At 50.3% G+C, this 21,414-nt stretch overlaps 1 protein-coding gene across 10 annotated transcripts; it reads right to left on the bottom strand.

Annotated features, from left to right (window-relative positions):
* Positions 1–426: 426 nt before the first annotated feature.
* On the bottom strand, positions 427–21,402 carry ZNF512 (zinc finger protein 512). Of its 10 annotated transcripts, none has more exons than XR_013538939.1 (16): positions 20,918–21,259; positions 20,220–20,315; positions 20,001–20,084; positions 19,093–19,217; positions 18,599–18,685; positions 18,118–18,216; positions 17,674–17,841; positions 17,179–17,382; positions 15,831–15,932; positions 15,319–15,381; positions 14,971–15,069; positions 14,670–14,839; positions 2,373–2,597; positions 1,062–1,109; positions 747–818; positions 427–653 (listed from the first exon to the last, which is right to left on the bottom strand). XR_013538939.1 is itself a non-coding variant. In XM_078380934.1 (13 exons), exons 1-13 carry the CDS (start codon positions 20,961–20,963, stop codon positions 12,802–12,804), a joined length of 1,467 nt encoding a protein of 488 aa, XP_078237060.1. In that variant the 5' UTR covers positions 20,964–21,259; the 3' UTR covers positions 11,610–12,801. The 10 variants fall into 10 exon arrangements, 5 of the variants coding, with proteins under 5 accessions (XP_078237060.1, XP_078237064.1, XP_078237053.1 ...); XR_013538941.1 differs by having other exon boundaries at positions 2,373–2,593; XR_013538940.1 differs by lacking the exon at positions 747–818.
* Between the last annotated feature and the right edge of the window lie 12 nt (positions 21,403–21,414).

Genomic DNA, 21,414 nt, shown 5'->3' with positions numbered 1-21,414 from the left:
GAGAACATGTATAGAGTGCATGGGGATGAGGTGCAGTTCTTGTCTAAACATCCTGCTCAGTTATAGTACAGGCTAACGCATCTAAAGCATCTGGAAGAGGGAGAGCAGAAAAGTAGATCTAATGGCTAGAAAATTATACACTTTTCAATCTTTTCTACTCAAGATCTGTAACTATCAGGCGGCTATGGGAGCCTACCAAAAGCACTGATGGAATAAGATCCTACCAGCGCTCCAAGTCGCTCCTGAAGAGATTAGGCAGGAATGTTTAAATGCCCCTGCTGAGGCCATGGCCTTATCTAAACACCAAATCTTAGCTACAGATGTGGCAGCTAAGTCTTTGAATTCAGCTATTTCTTTTCGCCGTCATGCTTGGTTAACAGCCTTGGGAATAGTAGAGGATGTAAAGAAACAGATTGAAGAGCAGGCTTTCGACACCAAAGGTTTGTTTAATGAGAAAACAGACGAATCTTTGAAATCTATACACGAGAGTAAGAAGACGGCAAAATCTTACACCATACATCCGCAACCACGGTTTCACAAGTCTCAGTGGCAAAGGAATCTGCCACAACAGCAGTATCAACAACAATCTTCCCAGGCCTTTCGACCTTTCCGGGCTTCTCACTCTAGATCTTCTCAGCAATCCTCTGGCACACCTGTGTACAAACAGCAAACATCTCATAAGAGGCAGTCCTTTCGCTCATCGTCCAAGAAACCTAAACAGTACCTTTGACTCTCCAACTCCTTACCTGCTGGATCACCAAACAAGGCTCAACCCCTTTTTCAACAATTGGCAAAACATTTCAAAAGACAAATGGGTCCTAAAAATAATAAAGTTTGGTTACAAGCTAGAGTTTCTAGAACTTCCCCCTCTGGGATTCATAAAGACCACAACATCCAATCCCACCTTGGAAGAGGAAGTTTGCACTCTGCTTCAGAAGGGTGCCATCCAGCAGGTTCCTCATCAGGACATACTCAGGGGGTTTTACTCCCGATATTTCACCGTCCCAAAGAAGGAAGGAGGCCTTCGTCCCATACTAGATCTGCGAAACCTCAATACTTACCTCCAAACACGCCAATTCCGGATGGTCACGTTAGAGTCAATCATCCACCTGTTGAGAAAGGGAGATTGGTTTGTCACCATAGATTTAAAAGACGCGTACTTCCATGTCACGATTCATCATCATCACAGGAGGTACCTGCGCTTCATAATCAACAATGACATCTACCAGTATGCGGCCTTACCATTCGGCTTGGCGACGGCTCCACGCACGTTTACAAAGTGCATGGCCCCAGTAGCTGCATTCCTATGTCTACAAGGTGTGAAGATATTCCCTTACATCGACGATTGGTTCGTAGTATCGCCATCCACACGGAAGGCCCTTCGAGACACAAAGTTCACTCTCCACACGCTCCACAGCTTAGGCTTGACTGTGAATCTTGAAAAATCCAACCTCACACCATCTCATGTCAAGGAATATATAGGCGCAACTCTAGATTCCAAGAGGGCAAAAATCTTCCTTCCTCCAGAACGCATACTGAAAATAAGAACTGCTCTTCTGTGTTTCCAGCCCAATGCCCTGGCATCTGCACATCATGCCCAGCATCTCCTAGGCCTAATGTCATCAACCATGGCCGCGTTACCACATGCCAGGTTGAAAATGAGGTCTTTACAGGCATGGTTCCTTCACCATTTCGACCCAATGCTAGAAAACCCCAAGAAGAAAATCTTAGTCACTCCAGAACTAGCAGAGCAGTTGAGATGGTGGAATTTCAGACCTCATATACTCATGGGTCATCCATTTCGTCCCCTGCAGATATCGGTTCAGGTGACAACAGATGCGAGCCCCACAGGATGGGGGGCTCATTGCAATGGTCACACCATACATACCCTCTGGTCCTACCGCCAGAAGGGACTGCATATCAACCACTTAGAAATGTTAGCGGTGATCAAGTCCTTCAAAGCCTTCCTACCACTAATACAACGTCATGGTGTACAAGTTGTAACAGACAACACCACGACCTTGTGTTACATCAACAAGCAGGGAGGGACCAGGTCCCTGTCCCCTCTCTACCTGACAGTACACTTATGGGAGTGGTGCTGTGTCCATCACATTTATCCAGTGGCGATTCATATTTCAACAACAGAGAACCAGCTAGCGGACAAGCTGAGTCACATGAAGAGGCTATCCCACGAGTGGGAACTGAGCAACAAAGTATTTCACATGCTTTGCGAAAGGTGGGGTTACCCGTCCATCGACATGTTCGCCTCACACAAGAACAAGAAGTGTCGAGTGTATGCATCTCGGGCAGGGGAAGGTCCACACTCTCTGGAAGATGCCTTCATGATCCCCTGGAGGTACCGTCTGATTTACCTGTTTCCACCGATCCCTCTGTTACAACGCTCCATAGTCAGGCTGATTCAGCACAGATCTTCAGCTAGTTGTGTAGCTCCATATTGGCCGCGTCAACCCTGGTTCCCAATTCTGAGAGAGAGAGATGGCCTCCGAAATACTACACCTCCCAACTCTGCCGGATTGGTTGACTCAGGATTTCGGTGTGGTCCTCCACCCCGATCTGGAGTCTCTCCATCTGACTGCCTATAGGATTTGCCAAAAAGCAAGGAAATATTAGAAAACTTGATAAAGCCTTCTACCAAGTTACTATACAAGTATAAATGGAACAATTTCCTTAAATTTGCTACTTCACAAAACTTACAGACTTCTCCAGTGTCCCTAAGGACTTTACTCTTGTTCCTGAGGCATTTGTTTGACTTCTGCCTTTCTGTGTCAATACTTAAAGTTTACACTGCTGCAATAGTGGCTTTTCAGCCGAAAAATTCAGAATCTTCCCGCTTATTCTGTCATCCTACTTTAAAGGCATTTTTTAAAGGTCTTATCAATACTCGCCCGCCTAAGAGATCTCCTCAATGGTCTTTGACTTTAGTCTTGAACTCCCTCATGAAGCATCCTTTCGAGCAACAGAATTTTAGGAGTTACCCATATCTGTCATCTGTACGATACAGGACTGTCCCTTGCATTTTTCCATCACCTAGAGGTAGAAGATGCTTGCTCATCAAATCACGGCTTCGAGGATGAACCAACCCACCCTGTCAACTAAGACTAGAAAGTTATGAATTTTTATTTACATTTGCAAGAAAACTTTGCTACTATGATGCCCCATGTCAAGATGCTGTTCATGGAGATGCTGTTAAATTTCCCTACATTTTAAAATGGCTGTACTTTGGAGTCTTCTGTATTAAATTGGGACCTCTTCCTGGCCACTCCAAAAATAGGTTGCAGTTTTTCTCAGGAGGCCCACGCTCCATTTGAGGCTTTCTTTGGCCTAAAGATTCAGGTAAAATCAGTTTGTTGGGCTGCCAAAATCCATGTTTAAAATAACATGAGGATGACTGTGGTGGTTTATCCCAGTCTTGGGCAGATAGCTTACAAGGCTGTGTTGCATTTTTTTTCTTTTTATATTCACTTTTTGATGTTTTTTCTTTATTACTGTACATGTAAATAAAATAAATGATTATGTTTCCCAGCTTATGAAAAAGGCCGGTGTTCCTGCTAGGGTGTGTGTCCTGGCCAGGCATGTGACCAAAACCTGCCCCGGCACCTTGTCAACTAGTCCCCATTAGCTACAGTCCAGTTATGGAAAGCTGACCCAAAGGCGGGCACTGGATTTCAATATTTGGCCTGGGTTGCTTGCTTGGGTGACAGAATAAACCTGGCATGGCCACTGACCTTTCTGAGGCCCAGCTGATTGCCAAATACACCTACACACACACATACACACGTGTGTGCGCGTGCGTGCGTGCGTGCGTGTGTGTAAGGGGATGTTTTGAAACTAAAAGTACCTTGAACATATGAAGAGCAGAGGGGGGAAACCACTTTTGTTATGTCGGTCCTAGACTCATGGGAAGGTTTTTTTATTATTTGTCATAGACTTCTCAAATCTGCTCACTAGGATCATTTCCAGCAACTGACTAGACTCATTCTGAAAGCCACAGAAGATCATTGAGATATTGGGTGGGCCAGATGTGGCCCTGCTCTTTTCTGGAGGGCCCCTACCTCCAGTTGGCCAACCCTTTCACTGAAAAACAGGAGGATTCCCATCCCCTCAAGCCTCACAAATGGGGAGTCCTGTGAGGTTGGGATGGGTTAGGTTTTTGTTCCAAAATTTGCTGAATTACAAGTATTTTAAGGATGTAGACACTGTGTTTACTAAGAAAAGCTAAAAAACCAAGAATAAAAGTCAAAGTACTGCAGGACTTAAAAGAAAGAGGAGGAATGGGTCTACCAAACTGTTTACAGTCCTGCCCCGCTTAATGATTGCCCTGCATTACGACAAATCTGCTTTATGACAATGTTTCTGCGATCGCAATTGCGATCGTAAAACGATGATCTAAATGGGGAAATTTCGCTTAGCGATGATCGGTTTCCTGCTTAGGGAACCGATTTTTGCTTTACGACGATCAAAAACAGCTGATCGTCAGGTTTTCAAAATGGCCACCGGGTGCTTAAAATGACTCCCGCTGTGCATAGGGACGGATTCCTTGCTATACAAGCACCGAAAATGGCTGCTATATGGAGGATCTTTGCTGGATGGTGAGTTTTTAACCCACTGGAACGCATTGAATGGTTTTCAATGCGTTTAAACGGGTTTTAAAATTTCGCTTTACGACACTTTCACTTAACGATTTTCCTGGGACGGATTATCATCGTTAAGCGAGGCACCACTACAAAGCCCACACACTGAACTGGATGAAGGAATGAATTAGTTTGGAGGATCTAAGACTCTTAAAATTTGGAAGGGCACAAATTAAGACTAGGCTGGCATGCATATACTGTATATGGTACAGTAAGTTCAAAGATCAAACTCACTTTTTTGATCACATTGTAAGGCCAGCTGTATAGCAAATTTGGAAAAAATTCAAGGGGCAAATATACAAAAAATCCTGATATGGGTAGCACCTTTGGAAGCTTTCACACAACCTTCTTTGATCTCAAAAGAAAGGAGATGTACTATAAAGACCTTTTAACAAAAGATCAACAACTAAACAATATACGGGAGTCGAAGGAAATGGGCCAGCCAATGAACTGGTGGTCAATGTTGAAATTAGAATCAAGTTTTTAAAAAGATAATTGGTTTTTATGAAGGGAAGGCACAGGTGGATGACCTATGAATCTACAGTGGTGCCTCACTTAGCGATGTTAATCCGTGCAGCAAAAATCGCTGCTAAGTGATTTTATCACAAAGTGATATTAAAAAGCCCATAGAAATGCATTAAAACCTGATTAATGCGTTCCTATGGGCTAAAAACTAACCTTAAAGCGAAGATCCTCCATAGAGGTTGCCATTTTCGGTGCCTCTAAAGCGAGGCAAAACAGAGGGTGGCCATTTTGTTTTCCCAGCGGCCATTTTGAAACCGCCGATCAGCTGTGCAAAAAAGGGCGCTTTGCGATTATCACTTCCCCACAATCATCGCAGAGCGAATTTTCCCCATAGGGACCATCGCTAAATGATCGCTATTGCGATGGCAAAAAGTCCATCGCTAAGCGATTTCATTGCTATACTGAGCAATCGCTAAGCGAGGCACCACTGTATTTGTTGTTTAGTCATGTCCGACACTTCGTGTCCCCATGGACCAGAGCACGCCAGGCCCTCCTGTCTTCCACTGCCTCCCAGAATTGGATCAAATTCATATTGGTCGCTTCAATGACACTGTCCAACCATCTCATCCTCTGTCGTCCCCTTCTCCTCTTGCCCTCACACTTTCCCAACATCAGGGCCTTTTCCAGGGAGTCTTCTCATGAGATGGTCAAAGTATTGGAGCCTCAGCTCTAGGATCTGTCCTTCCAGTGAGCACTCAGGGTTGATTTCCTTCAAAATGGATAGGTTTGTTCTCCTTGCAGTCCAGGGGACTCTCAAGAATCTCCTCCAGCACCACAATTCAAAAGCATCAATTCTTCAGTGGTCTGCCTTCTTTATGGTCCAGCTCTCACTTCCATACGACACTGCTGGAAAAACTATAGCTTTGACTATGCGGACCTTTGTCGGCAAGGTGATAAGTAAAGATCTTAGCTTTTTTGATGTTGAGCTTCAGATCATTTTTGGTGCTCTCCTCTTTCAACTGACAGAGGATGAGATGGTTGGACAGTGTCATCGAAGCTACCAACATGAATTTGACACAACTCCAGGAGGCAGTGGAAGACAGGAGGGCCTGGCCTGCTCTGTTCCATGGGGTCACGAAGAGTCAGACACGAATAAATGACTAAACAACAACAACAAGTAGCCCAGTGGTTTATCCTACTTGAGTTTAAGCTTGAGTTTTGCTATAAGAAGCTGATGATCAGAGCCACAATCAGTTCCAGGTCTTGTTTTTGCTGACTGTATAGAACTTCTCTATAAAGGTAAAGGTTGACATTTAGTCCAGTCGTGTCTGACTCTAGGGCGCTGTGTTCATCTCCGTTTCCAAGCCATACAGCGAGCATTTTTGTCCGAAGACAGTTTCTGTGGTCACGTGGCCAGCATGACTGGACACGGAACGCCGTTTACCTTCTCACTGAGGTAGTACCTATTTATCTACTCCAGCTCGTTCTAGGACTACTCTATTTGGAACTTTGTCCTGCCAGGTGATACCAAAAATGCATATGAGACAACTCATATGGAATGTGTTCAGCTTCCTCTCTTGCCGTGCACGAAGAGTCCAGGACTCACTGCAGTACAGGAGTGTGCTCAGGACACAGACTCTATAGACCTGGATCTTGGTATATGCCGTCAGCTTCTTATTGAGCCACTCTCTTTTTGAGGCTAGAGAACATGCTAGCTGCTTTGCCAATGCATTTATCCAGCTTGAAGTCTAGGGAGAGGGTGTCAGAGATCAATGAGCCAAGATACCCAAAATCATGAACAACCTCCAATTCTTGTGTGGAGATGGTAATAGAGGGAGGTGAGTCCATGCACTGGCCCATGACTTGCGTTTTCTTCAGGCTGATAGTTAGTCCAAAGTCTTGGCAGGCCTTGCTAAAGCGATTCATGAGTTGTTGGAGGTCTTCAGCAGAATGGGCAACAACAGCTGCATCATCAGCGAAGAGGAAGTCCTGCATGCATTTCAGCTGGACTTTGGTCTTCACTCTCAATCTAGAGAGATTAAAGAGCTTTCCATCTGAGCTTTCCATCTTTCCATCAAAAGGCAAATTAAAAAATGGGGATTCAGCTGCACTTTGGGACTTGATTTGTCTCAGAGTCAGGATGCCCATGTCTCAGCCATAGCCGAAAGTCCTTTGCACAGTTAAAGCTATTGTGCCAGCTGCACAAGGTTCTTGAGAGGTCCGATTTGGTCATGGTGACATCTACCTTAGTTACATCCTGGCTACATTACTGTAACACTCTCTATGTGGAAAGTGTCAGGAAACTTCTGTGGGTACAAAACCTGGCAGTCAGACTGGGGTTGGCCACAGAAATCACATAACACACACAACCTTTACAGCAGCTCCACTGGCTGTCAGTCTGTTTCCAGGCACAATTCAATGTGCTCCATTTAGCCTATGTAAAGCCCTAAACAACTTTGGGTCCAAGCTATCTCAAGGACAATGTCTCCTATTCTGAGTGTGCTTGGGTGTCATTCTCTCAGTCCTGCTACCCTCACAGACACTTTTACTGGTGTCGGGCCTGGTACCGAGAGGAGCAGTCTTCTATTTTGTGAAGTTTAAGCTGCTTCAGTGTGCCCACGATTCAGAGACAGGCAAAGGACATGCAAGCTGCATCATGTGCGGAGAACACAAAGGAGCTGGGGGCAGGTATTGCTTATCAAATGCTACCAACGGGCTTCCTTACTTCAGCTGTGCATACTTCAGCTCGTCATGCAAGACAGTGGATAGGGAGTAATTCACACTCTGTACAGCATAATGTGCTTACAGAGATGGCTGGACAGTGTGATGCGATGGATGGGCAGGGTCACCGAAGCGACCAACATGAATTTGAGCCAACTCCGGGAGGCGATGGAAGATAGGAGGGCCTGGCGTGCTCTCTCGTCCGTGGGGTCACAAAGAGTCAGGCACGACTAAACAACAATAAAGCATAATGTAGTATTGATGCATTACCCGCTGCCACTTATTAGTATACATAAACAGCAAAAGTGGATAAAGATGGTTTGTTTTGCTCAATAGGTGTTCAGACTCTGCACTAGTTTGTGAGCCATGCTGTCAGCCATTCCAACCTATTGGGCACATCTGTGTTTTGCAATAAACTTATCTTCTTGTAAATAAGCCTAGAGCTTGCCTAGAATTTCCTTGGTATTGTTTCAAATCCTACTGTTATGGAAATATGCCATAGCAAGGGGTGGGGTGGGGAAGCTGGGGGCAGGGGACACAGCAGAGCATCTTCTCTGTGGCTGCTCCCAGATTTTGGAATTCCCTCCCACTGGAGGCCAGAAGGGCCCTGACTTTCCTTCCACAAGCAGGCAAGGACTTTTCTCTTCAGGCAAATTTCCTCTCAGTGACTGGCTGTCTGAGAGGGGTTTTAAAATGGGATGGTTTGTATTTTTTATTTTAAATCTCCTTCAGTAATGATTTTATCTAACATTTTAAAACGTTTATTTCTTTCCTTTTTAATAGTTATATAGCTTTCAGATATTGTCTTTGTAATCATATTAGCTGCCTTGGGTCCTTTTTTAAGGAGAAGAGCAGAGTACAAACAAACAAAGTAAGTAAGTAACCAATTTTATTTTCAATTAGAAGTACCCAACTTGGCATCTACTCTTGGATGCTGCACCCCTCATGCCTGGGCTGTTTCGTTTCAACAGAAACTCTCTCCAAGTGGAAGCAGATAGCTTTGAGGACTGTTTCAAGTGCACCTTCAGCAGGAAAGGCTTGGCCACCCATCCCTTTTCTAGCCACAAAAGAGAAGGATGGCATCTGCAGCCCTGCCCCGACCTCAACAATTTTTTGGTTAGAAGCAGGGGGATTTGCCATGGCAACAGACAGCAAGCCATCATGGTCTAGTGGGTTGCAGCAGAACCTCCTGCACCCGCCTTGGGACCCCCCAGCGTTGGTGCAGGAGCTTTTCTCGCAGGTGAAATTCAAAGTAACGTTTCCGGTCATCCGTCAGACGATGTGCTTTGCTGCCTTCGTCTCCTGGCCCAGCCCCCGAGTGGGTCAGGGATGTCCCCTTTCCCTCAGGGAAAGATCCAGCCTGGCTGCCCAAACCCTCCCCCTTGACCGTTACCCTCGACCTGGTCCTAGCCAGGTTGGGCCTGCGGGAGGGATCTTCCAGGGTGCTCATGGATTGGGGCTCCCAAGCGTCTTCTTGGCCAAGAGCGCAGGAGGCTCGGCCAGCGGGACCAGGGCTTTCTTGGTGGAGAAGCCCCAGGTCCCTCCCCACTAGGGTCAACAACAGCTGCCTGGGGTCCACTGTCTGAGGGCCTGGAGAAGCCCTGAGTTCTTGGGATTCAGTTGAGTCCACCTGCTTCTGGCCCCTTTCCAGCCATTTTGAAAGCTGGAGTGTCCTGGGTCCCTCTTGTTGGAAAGTTGGTTGTTCTTGTAGGTAAAAGGCCACCGAGGATCTCTCGGGAGCTCCGGAGACCCTCTTTTCTGCTGGGACAAAGGTCATCCTGGAAGCACCACCTTGGCCAGCCTGCAACAGCCATCCCAGGTCGTCCGTGACCTCAGAGACCCCCAGGGGAGAAACCTCCAGCTTCTGCTTTTTCATGCCTATGGCTGGCTTTCTTTTCAGAGAAGTGGCTTTTGCAAAAGAAAGGCTCCCCGGGGAAGAGGCTTCACCGATCATGCAGAGCATATCCCTGTGGAGCAGTTGCCTCTCCCAGTCCTGCCGGTTCCATCTAGAAAGGCCCTTTACCTCAGGTGTGCTCCAGAGACCATCAAATGGGGCAGCCTGGATGCTGCCTGGAGGTGACTGTGAACAAGATAGTTTGAAAAAAGGCAGACCCTCCTGGGGGCAATCCCCACCCTGCTGTTCTCTCTCTGCCCCCAGGAGAGCTTCCTGCTGCATGACCAAAGGCCTGGCACTCAGAGGGGAGGGCTCCTTGGCCAGTTCTGCACCAGGAGCTGCTTTTGGCAAGCTCCAGCTGCCATCAGCCGCCATTGTCCTGGCAGGAGTAGTCCATGTTGTGGCTGGGGTGCATTGTCTAGTGGCACTCCAGCCTTTGAGAGGGGGCCTTTCCCATTGAGCTTCTGGGGCAGCAGAGGGCAGCTCAAGAGAAAGAGGCCACCGGAGAGCCCTCTGGATCCTCCTTGGGAGGCCCCACTTACGATGCACCATTTTTTCTCTCAGATGGTGTTCCAGGTCCTGCCGCTGTTCTGCCTTGAAAAGGGGCCTCTGCTGGCCTGTGGCTTCTTGAAGGGTGGTGCAGGCCAGGAACCTGGGAAGGACTGGGACAGACTGCTCCAGAGAGCGATGGACCGGGTGTGGGAGCCCCCACAGCAGCTGCAGCCACTTCCTCTGGATGTGAGCGTCCAGCCACCCTTGGGCTTCCTGGTGAAGCAGGAGAGGGTCCAGGAGAGGGGACTCTACCACTGCGCCACTGCCCCGGCTCAGGGGAGGAGAGCGGGACAAGTTGGCGGGCTTCTGCTGCTCATTAGCAAAACCCTGGGCAGGAACCCTGGGCTGCTGCATCTCTCCTTTTCCAGGGTACAAAGAGAGGAGGTACAAAGACCCTGGATCCGGCTATGCCTGGATCAGTCAGGAGGGCCCACCAGCTGCAGGCAGAGGCAGGGGAGGCGGCAACAGGAGTCCCACTTCCAAACGGTTCCACCAGGGAGTAATGATGTGTCTGTCAATTTGCTGCAGGGAGGGGGGAGATCTCGGACACCCTTGGGAGATGAGAGGGAAGGGTCCAGCACCCCAAAGGCACCTGGGGCCTAGGCAGCATCCAAGTCCTTCCGCCTTGCCTGGTCTTTCTAGCAATGGAACAGGCTAAGGACCCTCTTTATCTTGTTGCTAGACACGGGGCATTGTGAGGTCAGCACCAGGTTGTGCAGGCCTCAGTAGGAAGGTGGGTGGATTGGTGTGTGTGTGTGTGTGCCTGTGACCCTGGCTATGGCCACCTTGGCCAAGTCCCGAGGGCTCCCAAAACAACCACATTCACTTGGGAAAGGACAGACCATGGCTACGCTGGGCTGAGGTGACAGGACACTAAGACCCTTCAGTTCACGGATCTCAGAAAGCTTCAGCAGGAACAAAGGCCAAAAATCTCTCAGGTGTGTTATGGGGCCTGGGCCCCACCCCCACCCCACCCGTTTCTAGTTCCTGGCACAGCTTGGTGGCAGAGATTTAATCAGGGACTGCCAGTGTAGCCGCAATTAAGCCACCAGGACTGGATCTTGGCACTGAAACATGGCAGGCCTCTCGGAGGATGATTCCTCACAGATTCCAGAAAACACCAAGTGTTTTTTCCTTAAAACATCTGTAACTTTTTTTGCTTTTAAAAATGTAAGTATATGAACCTGATCTCATTTTAGCCCATTCCCAGTTGACAACCCTTATAAGCTTTATACATATAGGTTGGTTGTGTGTGCAGTGTTTGCATAACATGTTATCAATGTTTAAATTTTGTTTTACAATGCACAGTTTGCAAGAGTAAGGACTGCTTTTGTTGGAGTTATATTTTGCAAAAAGCATTTCTGCTCAGTAAAGTTACAAGAGGGAAAGACAGGCAGGTGAGATTAATGAGTTCATTGACCTTGAGAAACACTGAAGCATCTCTGAGTATGATCAGTAAAAAGCAGCAGTAGCAGTAAGAGCAACAGAAAGAAAGAGCAGCAGAATGAAGCAACAGAATGAAGATACACTGCCTAATGACAAGAGTCAGCATGGATATATGGGTGTTTTCTGTTTTCTCATGGGTGAGAGAAAACAGAAAAAGAAACGGTTAATAGGATTAATGAGCTCTGAAAATCCAGAGGCTACAAGCAACTAATTTAAAAGCAACTTGCACAGGTAATAAGGAATGAACAGCTGTTATAATTTTTGGACTATGTAAATATATACTACTTGAGAAAAGAAATAATTGATTCACATGAATCAAATGTGAATCCAGGTTTTGCAAAATAAATAACTTTATTCATAAATAACTTTATTCAAGGCAAGACTCTCTGCTATGCCATTCTGCACATAAATACACACACACGTGCACACACACACACATGCACACACACACACACACAGAGGGGACTACAAACCCCATCAGCTTTTCTGCCCTGTCAATGTTAGTGACTTTTGTGCATGGTGCTTTTAAAAAGTGATGAATAAAAACAGCAGGGAAGGATAAGACTACACGGGTAAATGACTGGAAAGAAAGGTTGAAGGTGGAGTATGGGCACAATGGATGGAGAAATACAGACTGGAGTGTGCCCCAACCCACACCCAAGTCTCAACAAAGGTCTTTCACGTGCTAGATTCAGAGGATGCTGGGGAGCCTCTCGCCCAGAAGGACTGGCTGAAGGCTAGAACGGCAGTCCAAGGGAGTGCTGCTTTATTACATGCCTCAATTCCAACTGATGATGGGTCATTACCTAATGCATTGAGATCCATACCCTATAAACGCATTAACTGCTCAAAGAAACTAGTAAGAAACAGAACAGGATTTGGCTAAGAACGTTTGGTGTAGCAGAAGAAAATTCTTGAAGAGGCAGATCCTAAATAACAAAGACAATCAACCACCACCGAAACATAACAATTTGCAGCTAGGAGCTAAAAAGGAGCAGCAGAAGAGAGGGTCTTGTATTACAGAACAATCTTGGCCAGGATCTCCCCATCAGTGTTCCATCCCTGTGTTGATCAGGAAGGCACACGAGAGATGACCCAGCTTGTCCCAATCAGCACAGGGGTATCCTGCTCCCCATTTCCAAGACAGGTCCCAACCGAGCTGGCCTGGCCCTTGTTCCAACTGACTGCAGTTCTCCTGATAGGCACCAAATGAGATTGGAAAAACAAACTTGTTAGGGCTACATGAAAGGATTGTCTTCCACTGACAAGACCAGAACATACAGTTCCCAAAGACAGCCGGGGAAAGAGGAAGAATGAATATGAGCTGGCCTGACTCCCTAAAGCAAGCCGCAGCCTTGACAGCCCATAACCACGAGTTCTCATGCCAGGGGGTTACCGCATTATTCATGGGGCTGAGTGATTCTCTCTCCTTGGTACCTTTTGCGGGTTACACTTAATTTACTGGAATGTGGTATATAAACTAATAAATTAATAAACAAATAGAGAAATAAATAAACCAAGTACCACACCACTGCCTGCTGAGACAGATCTCTGTGTGCAGCCCAGGGGGAAGGGGGGTCCTCCACTGACAGACGAGGGAGGAGGGAGAAACCAGTCCTTTTTTTCACACAAATGGAGAGATTTGCTAATATGGCTGCCAAATAGTACACTTTGGAAGGGAAACGAGAGAACGTAACCACTGTTCAGTGGCCACTGTGCCCGAGGAATAGGCTCCTCCATACAAGTTCGGAGCCAGTCCATCTTTGAATCTCAGCTACTGGGCCACATGCAGAGAGGGCCCTGCAGGGCTTGAGTGCTGCTTGTGGGCTTCCTATGACGGTGGCTGCCTGTCTAGTCACAGAGAGAACAGAAATCATTTGTATGAACAATCCTTTCTGAGCAGGCGCCCCCAGCAGGATATTCCCTCGCCCCCTTCTTTCACTGATCTCAAAACTGGTCTTGGACTGAGGCCTGCGGGATGCAAAGGTTCCACGCACACAGGAAACTCCAGTGAATCAAGCAGAACACTGCATACCACATCCATGTATTTAGGTAAACTTCACATTTCCTTACTGCTCATCATGGCAACACTGTGTAGGGACTTTACTGAGAGAAAGAACCTCTGCTTGCTGGGATGTAGGACAGCTTTTTGTGAGAGCCTGGTGTCATGTGCCACACGGCCACAGTTGCTGTCAATGTGGAAAAGTGTGTCATGAGCTCTCCTTCCATGCAGGGCGTCAGCCACCCGCGGGGGGGGGGAGGAGTGGATGCATGGGCTCCCTCCTTGCGTTATGCCTCTGAGGCGGCCAACAAAGGGCTAAACCAATGACTGCGAAGGAGGCCATTCTTTCACCTCACCCCTGCTGTGAGCTCCAGCATCTGCATTTCAAGACGAGGGGTGGGGGTGGGGGCCTGCACTGACCCGGGCAAGAGTCCCTTGAGCTGATGTTCCAGCTAGAGCTGCAGAGGAGCTGCTCAGAAAGGAAAACCCACAGTCATGGCTGATCAAGGGGCACAAAGCCACCAGAGACAGGGGTGGCTTGTGTGCCTGGCAAAAAGGCTCACCCACCTCTGCGGCACATATGGCCACATGACCGCTGCTGGCTTTTGCATTCACTGCTTCTCTGCCTCAGAGAGGGAACAACGCAATAAAGGAAGCCACAGCCTTGGGACTTTGGGAGCTGTGCACGGCAAGTACATTTGCTGGGGAGTGAGAGAGGGGAGAAGGGGAGAGAGGGAGAGAGGGAGGCCCCTAAACAAGCTCCCTGCTTCGCACAGAGTTTGCACCCACAGCTATTTCCTCCTCCTCCTCCTCCTGTATTTCACGGCTGCGAAGCCTGAGGAGAGGGACCTCCTCCTCTCCGCTGCTCTGGCTGTCACGAATTGCTGACTGAGGCTGGCCAGCCCTGAGGAGCTCCTGCGGCTGGTTCTGCTCTGACCTGGGAGGCTTTTTTGGAGAAACCGGCTTCGGTCTCCTCCTCTTGCGGCTCCGGCTTGAAAGAGGTCTCTTCCACTGCCTTTTCTGCTCTGCCTCCTTCTGTTGCTGCCGCTGCTGCTTCACCTGTTTTTCAAAGCTCTTGGTGGTGCCCCTATTAACATCAAACCAGTCCTAAGGGGGAAAGGCACAACACAGAACCTACTGGCAAGCTGGTCTCCTCAGCCCCACCCCAGCAAGCAGGGGGAGGACAGGAAAAGGCCCCGGGCCTGTGAAGCAGGCTCTCCTCTCCTGCCATGCCTCACCTCCGCATGCACCGTGTTGATATGGTACTTGACCCCACTCTCTGACACAAACTCCTTCTCACACAGGAGGCACTGGTACTTCCCCGCCACAAACTCCCCCTGGAGTTGAGAAGAGAGAACAATCCACCAAGCTCTTCAGCAAGAGGAGGAGAGGAAGCCAGAGCCCACCCTGCTCCTTCCTGATGCCTCTCCCATATATTCCCCCCAGGCAAGAAAGAACAGGGCCTCATGGGAGGGGTGAGAGTGGCTAAAGTTACACCCTCCACCCAAAAATGACTCTGCCCACTGCTGGCCAGGGCAGGGGAGTCCCCCGCCCACCCTGCTTCCCCCCCCCCCCCAGCCACTCACCAGGCTGCAGCTGCCCAAGTGCGACTTAAGACCTGAGATGCTGCTGTACGCACAATCACAGCCCTGAAGGAAGCAGAAGAGAAGGGAGGTGAACTGCGGAGGCCAGGGGGTGCAAGCCCACCAGGCCTCCAGGATGAGAGAGGAAGGGCAGAGGCCTCCGGAGGGAACTGGAGGGGCCAAAGGGACTCCCTCCTCCCTCCTTCATGGGTCCTTTTCAGGAGGGGGAGTGGATGCGCCAGAACTGTCCTGCAAGATGCCAACACAGAGACAAGATTCCTGGGGAAATCATCACACAGCAGCTTTTACAAACCTTTCAGTGTTACCACATATACGTGGGCACATGAATGATGGAACCAGGAGAAAGATGCTCCATGGTCAGCAGACCAACAGTTCCGAGGGGAGGGTGGACACCAGAAGGAAAGATCCTGTATTGGCTGGAGAACAAGCACCCCAACCGCCCTGACAGCTTCCCGTTCCAATGTCAGCAAGTCCTCCAAGTCTTCTGTCATTACCTGGTTGGGGCAGAGAACCCGCTTGTGCACCTTGATCTCTGATCTCCACTTGCACAGAACCTCTTGGCTAACAGAAGGCAACCCGGGACGAGTGTATTTCAGCTGGGGGCACGGGGGTGGGGGGGGGAAGGTGCAGGAGGAGGAAGAGACAGTGATACCGCAAGTCAAGACTGGAAGTGTTTGCTGCTGCCACCCCCTTCATTGACGAAGTGGCCTCCTCTTGCTGCAAACAGCCATCCCTCCCCCAACCCCGGTCAACTTCCCTTTCCTTCATCTACTCTCCACTCCCCCCACCAGGGTGCAGCTACTCTTCGAATGCTGGCAACTCTGAACAACAGAAATCTGCAACAAAAACACTCAGGCAGGTCAAAGGCCCTTGCACCAAACGTGTGCACCTGCTGTCTAGGAGGACAGAACTGAAAAGGAGCTCCCCAGCACTTGCACTACCTTCAGGACCCAGAGGTGGACAGTTCACTTCTGCTCATAAGCAAAGCCAAACCTTTTCAGGGGCATCAGGCCTCACTCATGCTCATCTGTGATCAGGCAGAGACCAAGTCCAACCCACGAGGAACCGCCTAAAGCAGGGCAATGTCCATCCCTTCTTCACAAAGAGACCAGCCTCTCACTGCTCAAGACTTGGAACCTCTCCACTAACTCATCCCAGTAGCACACTTGAGCAGGAGGCAGAAAGAGCCAGCATCTGAATGTCTGTGTAGGCCAAACAGGACTGGGTGAGGATCAGACGGTATGGCTGACCTTGCCCCCCCTCCCCCCGGAGAGCAGGCCCCTGCATGGGAGACCCTTGCATGGACCATGGAATGCAGCTAGCTGCTCCAAAGCTCCTCTCTGGAAGGGAGGAAGCAGCCTAGGCAGACGAGCTTGGGGCCACACCAGTGACCACGCACTCCACATTCTCCCCCCCCGCCCCCCCCCGTGGCACTTCAATTCTCAGCAACTTGTGTGGAAGACCCTGAAAGGATGCAGTGAGGTTGTTTATTTCCAGTGAGAATTTCTCAGCCAAGAAAGTTCTCCCCAGCAGTGCTCTTTTTCCTCAGCCCTGCCTTGGTTCCAAGGGCAACAACCAAACCAAGGTCTGAAGAGGCTTCTCCGCTACCTTGGAATTTCTACAAGCAACAAGCACAGTGAGACCTCTTGGTTCTCCCGTTGCATCTTCACTTCCTTCTCATGACAGACAATACTTTGGTTTTTAAAAGGGGGGCTAGCAACTGGGACCATTACAAAGAGAGCGACCTGCCTCCACCTGGACAGTCTGCCAGGTATCTTGGCTGCACCGCTTTCTGAATGATCCTGCCTCCCACCTGTCCTCCTTCCTCCCTGGCCCTCGTACCTTCCGGTCGTCAGGAACAAGATCATGCAGGACCTTCCTCTTGGGCCAGTCCTTCACCAGCTCCTCACTGGCCAACTCCTGCAGATAGTAGGCAGCCGCCTTGGCAGACTTCCTTTGGACCTTGCTGCCGCTGGCCACAACATTGGGCTCGGAAGCAGCCTCTGTCAGGGGGGCTGCTTGGCCATCATCATGGAAAAAGGGCCCCTGCCAAGAAGAGCCAAAACAAACACTCATGCTGGGCGTGGCCTGCCCTCGGCCTCCCCTCTGCCCAGAGGTTGGCAGGATCTCTGAAGGGACAGAGCGACCAAGTTCAGCATGCCTGGGGAGGGGGGAGACCAAAGCATTGCTCCCCGCCCCCTCTTCCTACTGGCCAATGGTGTTTGCCCCACAAACAGTGCCTGCAGCGCTCCTGGGAGACAAAGAGGGCATAGGGTTGAGGACATTTCCCCTCCGCCACGGCTGAGGTGTCGTCTCCCTCTCTCCCTTCTGTCTCACCGGGCCATGTTCAGACTTCAAGTGATAGGCAAGGCCTGCCTTGGACCGGTAGGCTTTGCTGCAGTGAGGACACCGAAGGGCCAGCTTCTCCAGCTCGACCGCAGCCTTTCCACACTTCTCTGTGTGATAGAGATACCCAAGGACGCTGGTGAAGCTGCCGGTGCAGCCCTGCAGAGACAGGCAAAAGAAAAGGCCGCTCAGTCCCGGGCCATGAAAAGGGAGAAGAGCCACTCCACTCCAGGCAGGCAGGCAGGCAAGCAGGGGTCCCTGGCTGGCTCCAGGGGTGACAGGAAGCTCTTCCACCCACCAGCAGGGAGATCATCCTGGCTGCTGTACTTAGTGAGCCCACTTTTCGTCCAGACATGAATGCAGCGCGGCATGGCCCTGCTGCCCTTCTTGCTGCTGAGCAGCCGGGGTGCTCAGGGGCTGGGGCCGCTCTCTCACCTCCCTGGTGCACCTGAGCTTTCCCATTCGCTTCAATATTCTCCGTAAACAATCTCGCTCACTCTGCTGGTCCATCTGGCTCATCTCTGCCCCCGCCATCTAAAACAGAAAAGAACACAGAGCAAACCCAAAGCGAAAAGCACCCACAAACAGAATGGAAAGGCTACTCAGAATGGACTGAAAACAAAGCATGGACTCAAGGAGCCCCACCTGCCAGGCGAGCCAGCAACAGGCTGCTCATGTAAGAGAAACATTTGAACAGGGAGCAGAAAGCCGTGGGGAAGACCTGAATGGGCGGGCCTTTGCCCACGGGGGCCAGTCCAGCCACAACCCCCATCCCACCCCGGGTAGTCCTCTACAGGGCAGAGAGAACCAGACCAAGCTTTGAGTTCTGATTGGAAGTGAGGAGATCCTGGAAGCTGGGGCAGTCTTCTTCAGGCAGAAAGTTGTGCCTTCTGTAGGTTCACAGTATTTGCCTTACCAGGCTGTTGTGGTCTGCCATGAGGTGGTACTTCATGCCTGCTAGAGACCGCAGCTGCTTCCCACAGTGCTGACAGGTGAACATCTCCTAGGAAGACAAGGCACAGCACTTGTCAGCGAGAGGTGGCTCTCAAAACAGTCCTTCCTCCTGGGCGCTTCTCCTCATGGTAATCAGGCCTCCTCCTGTTCCCTTGGGGCTCCACTCACATACAAAGACACAAACACAGAGCAGAAGCATCCTAAACCATCAATGCCACAATTTTAAAAAATAAATAGTCAACGCACAGACTCACTTCTGAGGCTGTGACCTGACTTACTTGAAGAACCTGATAGGCCACAGCTGAACAACACAGAGTGGGCTCTCTGCACTATACGTAGCTATAAAAGTAGCAGGGCTCCTGAAGTTATTTTGCTTGGGCTGACTGGAAACCTCACAGAGACTCAAGAGAAAGGGGAACTGGTGTTTTGCTTTTGTTTCTTAAATAGCACTCTCACCTGCTGACAATCTGCCATATGCTTTTTCAGTCCTTCCACTGTTTTCCTCGCTACAGCTCTGCAGACAGGACATGTGATGTGGCCCTTCTTCAGGATCTCCTGGTACCACAGCTCTTCCTGGCTTCCTATCAGAGGTGATTCAACATCTTAGCATTCCATGGAACTGATCCCAATAGACCTCCCACAACAAACACACAGATACCAGTAAGAACCAAAAGGAAGCCTCATAAGAAACAGGACTAGAGATGACCACAGACCACAGTTTAGTGCTGTGTCTGCACCTCCTCAGTGTGACTGCCCACTCACTGACTGCAGCGCACCCTTCCCTCCTCTGCCTTCTCCATCGGCCACCCATTCAGAGGAAGCAGGGAAGCACACACTGCCTGGGGAATAGGAGCATGTGCAGAAGAGAGAGAAGTGCGAGTGCCTGCAGAACACCTGCGCAGGTGTGGCTCCAAACTGGGCTGACCTGCTCAACTCTGGTTTGTGCCCATCTTTAAAGCCGACTGTCATCTTTCAATACAGAAAACATTTATTTATTTATTTATTTATTTTATTTATATCCCGCCTATCTGGTCAAACGAGGACCACTCTAGGCGGCTAACAAACATGAACATTAACTTTAGGAAAGAGATGGACAAAAAAATCACAACTACCTGCTTGTGAATATCATTTGGAGGAAAACAACCATGAGAATGAATGACAACCATGGCATTTATTCTTTCTATGTATCTTGACCCTTCCCAAGAATCCCTAAATAAGCACATCAGCAAGGTATTCAATACGATCATTTCAGCTGGGCTTTGAAACACCACCAAGAACCCAAACTAAATCTATGTTTCTGATGACACAAACAACCTGAACGAAGGCCATAATCCCCACCAAGGACCTCCCATAAAGCATTTTACCAGATGGGTACACTGACACCTCCTTCTTCTGGCAACTCTGTCTTGGCTTGGCTTGAGGATTCCCCTCCATTTGTTGCTGTTGTGCTGGGAGAAAGACAAACCAGTGTGAAACATTGCCTTTGCAATCAGGAATCCTCCAAGCAACGCTGAACAACCCCTCACCAACATCGGATGCTTGAAGACCCCTGTGCCTGTAAATGAACCATATACTGCACTCACCAGGAACTTTCCGCTTCTTTCTGGGAAGCAGCTGGTGGTCTTCCATGCCTCCCTGTGTTTCCAAAGGAGGCTCTGCTTCAGACAAAACATTGGCAGCTGAAAACAAAACAGAAAGAGTGCAATCCACAACTGTGGGCCTTTCAACTCATGGCAAAGCTCTGTTGTTTTGTTGGCCAGGTTTGCAAACATGGGTCAGCTATAAGCACAGAAACGAATGCGTGGTTCTATAACCGCTTCTAAACAGCTCTCTTACAGGAGTACAAATAACTGTACCCACAGCTGTAACAGCTACGTGGGCTTAACCCCTTTTGCTGACGTCAAGCTCCATCAGTAGCTGAGACGCGAAAACTACTGGGGAGGAAAAGGAAAGGCCGCCCTCCTGGCCCCAACCCGGGCCCCTGAGCGAGAGAGCCAGCAAGCCAAGCCAAGCCAAGCCAAGCCAAGCCAAGCCAAGCCAAGCCAAGCCAAGCAAAGCGAGGGGCTGCGGATCGGCAGCTTCTTCGGGGAGCTGAACAGGAGGGGCCGCGCGCGGGGGTGGGGGTGCCATGGCTGCGACCGTCACCCCAGCGAGAGGGGGGGGGGACCGTGGCTGAAGCGGCGGAGGTCCCCCTCAGCCCAGACACCCCGACCCCCTCCGACCCCCCTGGGGGGGGAAGAGAGAGAGAGAGCCGGGCCCCCCCGCACGCCCCCCCCGGTACCTTTCCCCCGCGGCCGGGGCCCCTCCCCGGGCCTGAGCCCCTTCATCTCGAGCTAGAGGAGGCGGGGGGGGGGCCGTGAAGGCCTCCATCGGGCTCCGTTCGCCGAGCTCGGCCAGGACGGAGGAGGACGGAGGTGGCGGGTCGGGTCCCCGAGCGGCTCCTCAGCCTCGCCCTTCTCTCCGCTCGGAGGACCTCCTCGGCCGGACCGGCCCGCCCGCCCGCCTGCCTTCCCTCACCCCCTTCGCTCGTGTCGGCGGGAGGGATCCCGGCGGCGGGGGAAGGGGAGGGGGAGGGGGGGAGAATGAGAGAGAGACTGAGCCTGGCTTTCTCCTCCGGGCTGCAAGGACCTGAAGAAGCGGCCGCGGCCGCCCCGCCCCTTCCGCCGCCGCCGCCGCCGGGGGGGGGGCTCCTTCCTTTCCTCCCCCCCCGCCTCGCCGCCCCCGCCGCAGCTCAGAGATACGACGACTTCTCACTCTATGGTCCACGCGCGCCCCACT

The sequence above is a fragment of the Pogona vitticeps genome, chromosome 1 (assembly GCF_051106095.1).
Source record: "Pogona vitticeps strain Pit_001003342236 chromosome 1, PviZW2.1, whole genome shotgun sequence".
NCBI classification, from domain to species: Eukaryota; Metazoa; Chordata; class Lepidosauria; order Squamata; family Agamidae; genus Pogona; species Pogona vitticeps.
This window is presented reverse-complemented; position numbering and strand designations above follow the sequence as displayed.